This window comes from Perna viridis, chromosome 2 (assembly GCF_037379345.1).
Source record: "Perna viridis isolate PV_CMFRI_1.1 ecotype Kerala chromosome 2, ASM3737934v1, whole genome shotgun sequence".
Taxonomy (NCBI): Eukaryota; Metazoa; Mollusca; class Bivalvia; order Mytilida; family Mytilidae; genus Perna; species Perna viridis.
In genome coordinates, this window is record NC_142446.1 from 9,996,315 (window position 1) to 10,005,000 (window position 8,686).

The 8,686-nt window shown below is 32.9% G+C and overlaps 1 protein-coding gene across 1 annotated transcript in view; it reads left to right on the forward strand.

The window, feature by feature from the left end:
* The first annotated feature begins 1,445 nt into the window (after positions 1 to 1,445).
* Positions 1,446 to 8,686, forward strand: part of LOC148623584 (actin-related protein 10-like) — an 18,508-nt gene continuing 11,267 nt past the window's right edge. The window contains exons 1-3 of the mRNA XM_088565505.1: positions 1,446 to 1,593; positions 6,108 to 6,180; positions 6,949 to 7,028. Coding sequence (XP_088421631.1) covers positions 1,517 to 1,593; positions 6,108 to 6,180; positions 6,949 to 7,028 — 230 coding nt within the window. The 5' untranslated portion in view covers positions 1,446 to 1,516. The remainder of the gene's footprint in view (positions 1,594 to 6,107; positions 6,181 to 6,948; positions 7,029 to 8,686) is intronic.

Consider the following 8,686-nt stretch of genomic DNA (forward strand, 5'->3'; position numbering starts at 1 on the left):
ATCTTTGACCCAGCAAAATACTTTTAGAGATAAAATAAACACTTTCCAGTGCATGTTAGACAGATATTGGTGCATGCCAGTTAATTAGCGAGAATTTCCAAGGCCAAAAAAAGTAATGTTATGTTTCCGACCACTATTGTAAAAATTTGTAGGGTCGGTATGTTAGGTAGAGATTTTTATTTTCGTTTGATATTTTTGAAATGAAATAAGTCAAAAAGATACAATGAAAACCACATATGCAAAGACTAAACATGTAATAGTCTACAGCCTAATCTCTTTTGGGATTGGGCGCATGAGTAATTTTTTTGTTTTGACAGAGGTGGTAAAAACAAAAAATATCTCAAGTGCCAAATTTCGAATGTTTTTCGTTAAGTATATGACTGTAAGTGGGATTTTTTTCCATTATGCAGTTGTATTCTCCTTTGCTAGAGAACTATTTAACTTGTCTAATGTAAAAACAAAGACATTATAGATGTAAATTCTTAGCAAATCATACATTACTAATTGGTCCTAAGGAAGAATAATTGACAGGCTTTTTAGGGAATTGAAAATGGAGCATGTCCAAATCCCGAATTTGCATGTGTGTGTGTGTGTTATATATTTAATATAATAGTGTCACCGCAAATGGTTCTAACAAGACGTCATCATTGGCGGCGTCCGTTCGTGATTTTTAAATGGTTATGGTTGATCAACTGTTATGAAATTTTGATATGATTTTACTAACTACTAATTAATTGTTCCTATTTATTTATTTTTTTTTTTAGTTTATGGCCCTTACCATTTTAAAATTAGGGCCATCCATGTAACTGACAGATACCACACTGTCGGTTTCTGTTAATCTAAAAGAAAAAAGCTGAGAGCCAAGAATTTTATCAAGCTAACCTATATAAAGTGATATGCCCAATCCTTATTAACATGTCATAGCAAGTTAAACATATTTATTGATTTCAGTAGATATTTAGTAACACAAGTTAATATGTATTTATAAGCATGTGCATAATTCATTTATTGATTTCAGTAAATGGAGGAGTTTTCTGGATGATGCAAACACGTTCACCCTACCGGTGTACCTGAGTCATGCTTCCAGTTTTAAGTGGAGTCCGAGTTTCTCATTTACTTTTGTTACTTTGTATATATTATTTTAGTTACTTTATTGTTCATTGTTATGTTTGTCTGTTTTCCATGTGTGGTCTTCAAGTTGTCCCTGGATTACATTCCATTGATTTCCTCTAGAATCTTGGTTCCATTGGTTACTCTTTCAAGACAAAAGGTATGTAGATTCAAATTTGCTCTTTGGGCAATACCAGTCTGCGTCCGTACTTGCCTCTCGGGCAATATCAGTCTGTGTCCGCACTTGTATATAGTTAAGAAAAATAACTTGTTCGTCCGTTATTAGGAGTTGTGACAACCACTTTTTCTTTGGTATTTCACACGATTCGATTTCCGACTTCCGGTTATGCAAAAATTGAGATCCTCTCGCTCTGACTGTACTCGGAAAAATAACAATAAATAAGAAATGCCGCTTTTTGAAGCGCTAAGTTATAGCAGTGACAAGAATGTTGTGATCTTGGACATTGGAGCGGTGTATACAAAGTATGATTTCAATTTCTTTCACAGGAATTAATGTGAATTTTCAGGGACTGTGAACGGTGCTCTTCTGCTTTTCATTATAAATGAACTGAAAACTCTCTGATACCATGCAACTACTTTGACTGATTGAAAACCATTCACTTGCCGGTGCTGGTAGTCTCTGAAATTATGTCAAACTTGTATAAGTTTTCTTGATTGATTTGTCTGTTCATATTCTATACTAGTCCGAATTTCCTCTGGCTCTGATCCTGCAACCCTCCTCTTTTTTATTTGGATATTGATAACCCGACATATCAATATCCAAATAAAAAAGAGGAGGGCTGCAGGGTCAGAGGAAATTCAGACTAATTCGATACATGCAGTGATTTGGATTGGAGCCAATAGAAGGGGCCGATTGCTTTTTATCCCATTTCTGATAGGCCGTGGCTATTTAACCGGACCTGGTTTGATAGCAATTCCATTATTTGTAGGCTATTTGATGGGATCTGGTTGAATAGCCTGTCAGCGGTTTAATTGCTCTTTTTTGTTCTTGATGGGTTGGCCATTCAACTGGATTTTGATGGACTTAGTAAAATTTTGTGATCAATCATCATTAATATGAGGATGGTGAAACATTAAATGATCTAGAAGAAACATATGAATTCTTAAATGCTCCCGAAAAAACATGAATTCAAACACCTAAGTCCTTTCATAATTTTTTATAGTCCTGAAATTTTTAACTTCAAAATTGGTAAAATGTGTCATGTATATCATATATACGGTTTTATTGCCTGCATGCATTCTCCTATTGTCAAAGTCTGAAATATGTATGGGTCGAAATGTCCAGATTTGGTAAGGAACTGTAAGTTGTCGTAGTCTGAAATGTCTTTGGGTCGAATTGTCCAGTATTGATAGCATCATTATCTTAGAAAAAACTCAGATTCAATTTATATTTAATTACTGAAGATAGTTTATGTTTCCTTCACTAGTGTGGTCCTCAGTCGTATTTACCAAGTATACTGTTTTCAAGTTCCTGATTTTACATGCGCAAACCGGATATTGATGCTTTTTCTGCTCATAAGTATGTAGAACCCAGTTGATAATACAGCCATTTTGTAGAGAGCAAAATACAATGTAATTAGAAAGAAAATCTGTAAACAACTTTATTGCATATTGAATTCTTAATTGATTACACAAAATGAAAAATCAGATAACTGTACATTTTGTTTGTATCTTATGTATACAATATAATACAATTCTGATTTATCTGAGTTCTGCATGTAAGTGTCCTAGAGAGCAAAACAAGAGAAAGAAAATCATAGACTAAGACATGCTGGGTCAAAGGGAAGTCATAATAAGGTTTATTTCAAACATTGTCCACAATTAGCAATGAATGTGAATTTTGATTCCTATGATGCGGTCCACAAAACATGTGACAACATGATTTGTCTAAAATTCTACTTCCAAATGTTTGTTTGACTCGCTTTGCTTGGCATTTAATTCTATTTATGCCCCTAATACTGGATCCGCAAATGCACAATCAACAAAATCCTAAAAGTTCAATAACTTACTCAGAAGATCACAACTTTTACATCAGAACACAGGGATTGAAGTTTAGAATTTTTTCCACTAGCTAAATTTAGCAAGTACTGAAAATTTACACTCACTAAATTTAAGTTTTTGGGGTTATTTCTGAACTTTACCTATATGAAATATAAAATTCCACTAGCAAATTTTAGCAAGTGGAAATAATTTCTACTAGCAAAATTGAATTTCAACTTGCATTTAGCAAGTATTTCCCCTTAAATTTGATCACTGGAACACAGGGACTTGAGGTCATGAGATAGATCCTTTAAATGGGCAAAAATAGTACTAAAGTGCAGTTTAAACCTTTTTTTTCATTAACTGTCCATGGCCATACACTAATGATCTATCTCGTGCCTCCAAGTCCCTGTATGTCAGAGAGCAATACTGAGTAACTTCAGAACAGAATGAATTTTTTAGAAGAATTGTACAAATACTGGAGTGTGGGTACATTCAGTCAGATGTAATTCTTTTGGAAGTTGTTGAAATTAAAGATGCCAAAAGTGATAATGATTATGTAAGTCTATGTCTGCATCAGCATCAAATAATAAAAATGATGATGCAGTTGAAGTTTCCACCTCATCCTGATGTAGCTTAGTGCTCCTTTGCAATGTTTATTAACTAACAATACCCTAATTGATTTAGAGACACAAATTCCAACAGTTGTGTGGATACATATGATGGTCCTGATTTTAAGACACACGTTTTACCTCAGTAAAGAAAAAGAAGTGGACGACCAAATGGGACCACAGAGACTGTTGTTGAATTGCCCAGTAAACGAAGGTGTATGCATGACAGTGGCAACATTGTCAAACTGATCCTTTCAACCTGAGATCTTTCAAGGAAATCTAACATATGAAACTTATATGGTTTGTCAGGCAAAATTAGCTGCCATATATAACATTGTACTTATTCCAGTGGACAAAGTTGGAACAAATGTTCCTTGATTTCAACATAAAACTGGTAATAAAGTACAATGTACTGCACTGAAGAAGCATGGGGGGCTGTTAATAAAACACACAGTGAAAAAGTTGCTAAACATCTGTTCTTATGTAATATTCACCAAAAGACGCAGAAAAAAGCACTGTACCATTTGTGTTTAGAATAGGTTCATTTGCCACGCGTCTGGTTAAAAAAGACACTGAAGTCAAAGTACTTGTACTGGTTTTGCTCTTGTGAGAAGTAAAAATTTCAGAAGCATATTAGCAGCTATATAAGTAAACTAATGTTTCCAAATGATATCAGCAGTGTATATATTAAAGAATAATGATATCAGCAGTGTGTATGTTAAAGAATAATGATATCAGCAGTGTATATGTTAAAGAATCTTAAAGTAAAGAAGTTCATTAAAAATGGTCCATTTTAATCCCAATCACTGTACATGTAGTCATTACTATTTTCAATTATACATATACCGGTAGTTATTAGATAAGATAAGAAAACTTTACTTTGATTCAGTGTAAGTTAACAAAAAACACTAGCTCAAAGGAGCTTTTAAACGAAAATTTTAACTTAATTTTTATTTAAAAGTTATTTATTTATTATATATATTTATTTGCTAGTATAGAAATGGAATTGAGGACTATTAAACTTATCTTAATTGTTTATTATTTTTAAGACTACATGAACATGCCTATTAAGATACAATCTCATATTAATATAATTAATTTTATATAAGTACCATTTCTATGTGTTCATGGAATCCTAGATTATGTCCTGGTTTTAAAGATTTAAAAAAATAAATTAATGGATTTTGAATAAGCTTTTGGGATTCTACGTAAGTTAAACAAAGGCATTTATGGAATGTCACCTCCTTTATCAGAAAGTGTCCAGAGAATACATATAAAAATACCCAGGAAGTAACTAAAAATGACTGTCCTCATATTTCCATAAACCAAACTAATAAAAATATAGTTAAAGAATATGTTTCAAAAAATTAAAAATAATTTCATATTTTCTTATACTCTTCCTTATCCATGTTATCAGTTGCCTAAAAATGTGCCTTTTTTACATCACAAGGGATGTGTAAAATCTGCCATTTGCAGACAGCTGTTATATTTCCAGAATCTGTTCTTATGAATAACATGGAAATTTCAAAGATAACAAAAAAAATTTTATCCTAAGCACTTAAACTTAAAAACAATATGATGGGGAGCATCTTAGAGGGGCAAAAATGAATTCTTAGTTTGTCAGAGCTCACAGTGCTCACTTATGTAAGCAGTGCCTATTTGTTATCAAAAGACTATAAATTAATGTTAATGAAAATGCAAAGGTGGATTCAGTCAGCCACTAGCCCTTCTGTTTTTCAGATGAAAATGGTTTAAACTTTAAATGATAGAAAATTACTTAAGTGTGATGGTAAGAGGAAACTCGCTGAAGTATGATATTGCCTGTGACCTCACGTTCTTCAGTTCTCATGTATTAACCTAGAAATGTGTAGCATATGGTATCAAATTGTTTTCATTAAATCTTTAATTCAAGATGTTGTTTTTATAATAATTTGTCTATCAATAATTGTTTGTTTGTTTTGTAAATGCAATGCAAAAAAAAGTTTCATAAACACTTGTATGCACTGCCAGTTGTGAGGTAGGTGTAAGCTAGAGAGGCCCTATTGAAGGATAAGCCACTTATCATAAGTTAGTGATGTATTAGACCTAGGTCTTAGTGGAATGGGACATCTTGTCGCTGAGACACCCGTTTTTGAAGGCAGAAACAAATTTGAATTGCTACATTTATCTACATATGAAGGAGTTAACTCAACTCTAAATAATATATAAATCTTCCTTTTGTTAAAAATAAAAACGAAAGAAATTCCAAAGTACATGTGCCAGGGTGATTAAATGTTTTCAAGTGACAAACTTATGACTTGATATACAAAATCACATTGTAAAATTTCAAATTATATCAATAAATTGTGGACTTGTTTCTTTATAACAATTTGATTATTTAACCAGATGTGGCTTGGCAGGGGAAACAGGACCAAGGTGTATTGTACCAACAGAAGTTAGAAGTGACAAGACAGACAAGGTAGAATTAACATATGTTATATATTTATGATGTCATCATTCGGTATCTGTCATTTTCTGTAAACATTTTTTACCATAAATGTGCCTTGAATATTAGTTCATCTTTATATACACGTAAAAGCAAAAGTAGATATCAAATGATCGTGTTTTCAAAGAATAAAACTTTTTAGAAAAACTTGTACATTGTACATTTTTCCCAACTCGTAACAAATTGCAAGATGAAAACATGATCGTTTTGAAGAAGGGGTAATCATAACCTTACTATTTACTTATAGCTCTTTACTCTAATTTTTTTTAAATAAATGAAAGTTTAACAGTACACATGTATGCATCTAATTCATTCTGAAAAGATCAAAAAAGTTGAATTTAATTAATGAATCTTAAAATTGGCTTGATCTATTATTATGAATATTTGAGCTGAATGAACAGTGATGTCTAATCTTTACAATAAAAGCTACCTACACACAATAAGTTCATTACAATTGACAGCTATTCAAACTTGATAGTGTCACAAAGATCACACATGTGTTCAGTTATTATGAAGTAGCACACACACACTGGTATAATTTAGTAGGGCAGATTTCTACCTAGAGAGCTATTTAAATTACTCAACAGCCTACATGAACCTAGATTTGTGTTGAAATTTGAACCAGTCATTTTTAACTTGCTGTAATAGAAAGCAAGAATTTTGTATCAGGAAATAATAAGATGATGTAAAATTTTATTTGTTGATTCATTTATTATGTACATGTATTTTTTTTAATATCAGAAGGTGAAAATTTGGGAGTTTAACAGCACTGAAGAGTTGTATGAAAATTTGAAGAACTTCTTATTTCACTTGTTCTTTAGGTAAGGTTTTGTTCATATTAATGTGTCTTCTTAAGTTGACAGGTTTTAATAAGGCCACACCAGTTTGATTTCTTATTCTTTAGAATTTTCATTCCAGAAAATGGAGTATGTGAGTGATTTGAATTTGAAAGGAAAAGTTATTTTGCAAATGTAGCCAAAGCTTGAAAAGATCAGGCATGTGATTATAACTTCAATTTTTCTAAACATAAACCATTGGATCTGAAAATGTTGATCCAAACAAGATTTCTTACAACTGGATTAACTTCTTGCACATGGACATTTTCTTGTGGTATGCATTGAATTTTTTCATCTGTTATAGTGTTTTCACTTTAAAAGATTTGAAATGTCCATAAAACCAACATTATCAGTTATGAAGTGTGTTTTCTAACTGCCAGCATTCTGTAAATGTTTGAAGTTTTTCTGGTAATAACCAAACAAATGGATTGTTGACAAAAATGGACATTTTTTAAAAGTGGCTACAGGTCTATCATAGGCCTTTTCTTCACACATCAAACTGTAAATTGAGAAGCTCTTTTACAATGGACTTTAAACTTTACATAATTGTTTGTTATAATGGTCTTACCATCTGTATACTATTTGGGAAAAAAATGATCTTTAGTTTCAGAGTTATGGGACTTTTTCATATTTTTTGGGGCCCCATGCAGGTCCAGGTGTTGAAAGAATAGGCCTGCAGCAGGGCTAAGCTTGTCGTAAAAGGCGACTAAATAGTGCTCAGAAACCTAGCCGGGGGCTAGGTGCTCTGCCCACAGAGCAACTGGGATGTGTGCCCCAAGTGGTGGAATGGGGTACCCCTGGCATGTTACATGCTGGGGTTGTCAGGCTATAATACAGAAAACCTGACTGCAAACCATAGTAGTGCACCGTGTTGGGAAAGATGCCACGTTCCTTGCAGGTTAAAGAACCCTACTGTGGTATTCTCCAGGAGTAGGAACCTTTGCGCTTCGCCACAGGAGGCTAAATTGCCCGACCTTACCCATCCTTCCCTTTTTCTAGTGGCAATCAAAATTTATCGACCCTATTGTCCTTGTGTCCCATCCCTTTTTTTTTCATTTCATCATCATTTCATGTCCATTTTATCATCCATTTCATGTTCATGGTCTGAATATAGATGAAATATTGCTGCTCGGACATTAAACCCCAACCATCAATCAATCATATTTTTTGGGGACATTTTTTTCATACACTATAACTCCATCATGGGCAAGTTTTTTTCAGACATGTAGTACTGATCATACTAATAAGTGGTATTGGTTTTCCAAAGTTTGTGATTACCTCAATATTCTTCTTTGTGAGGCCATGTTAGTTATTGCTAAGGCATCTTAGACAATTCAAACACAAAATAAGATTGAAATTAAGTCGATTTTTAGGATGAATAACAGACAACAACTATTGACAATAACTCACCCTATCTCAGTCAGTACCCTGGATCTTTAAAGACATTTTGAGGACAAGCAATAGACAACAACTGATGACAATAACTCACTCCGACTCAGTCATGATTATGTATGAAATATTTAAGAAAGGAAAAGACAGAAGTGGTAGATTGTGGATTAAGGAACAAAAAAAAACTAGTGCAGTGGAAAAGTATGCATTGAGTTAAAAGAAAGAAAACGAAAAAACAATTGCAGTAGGGTGAA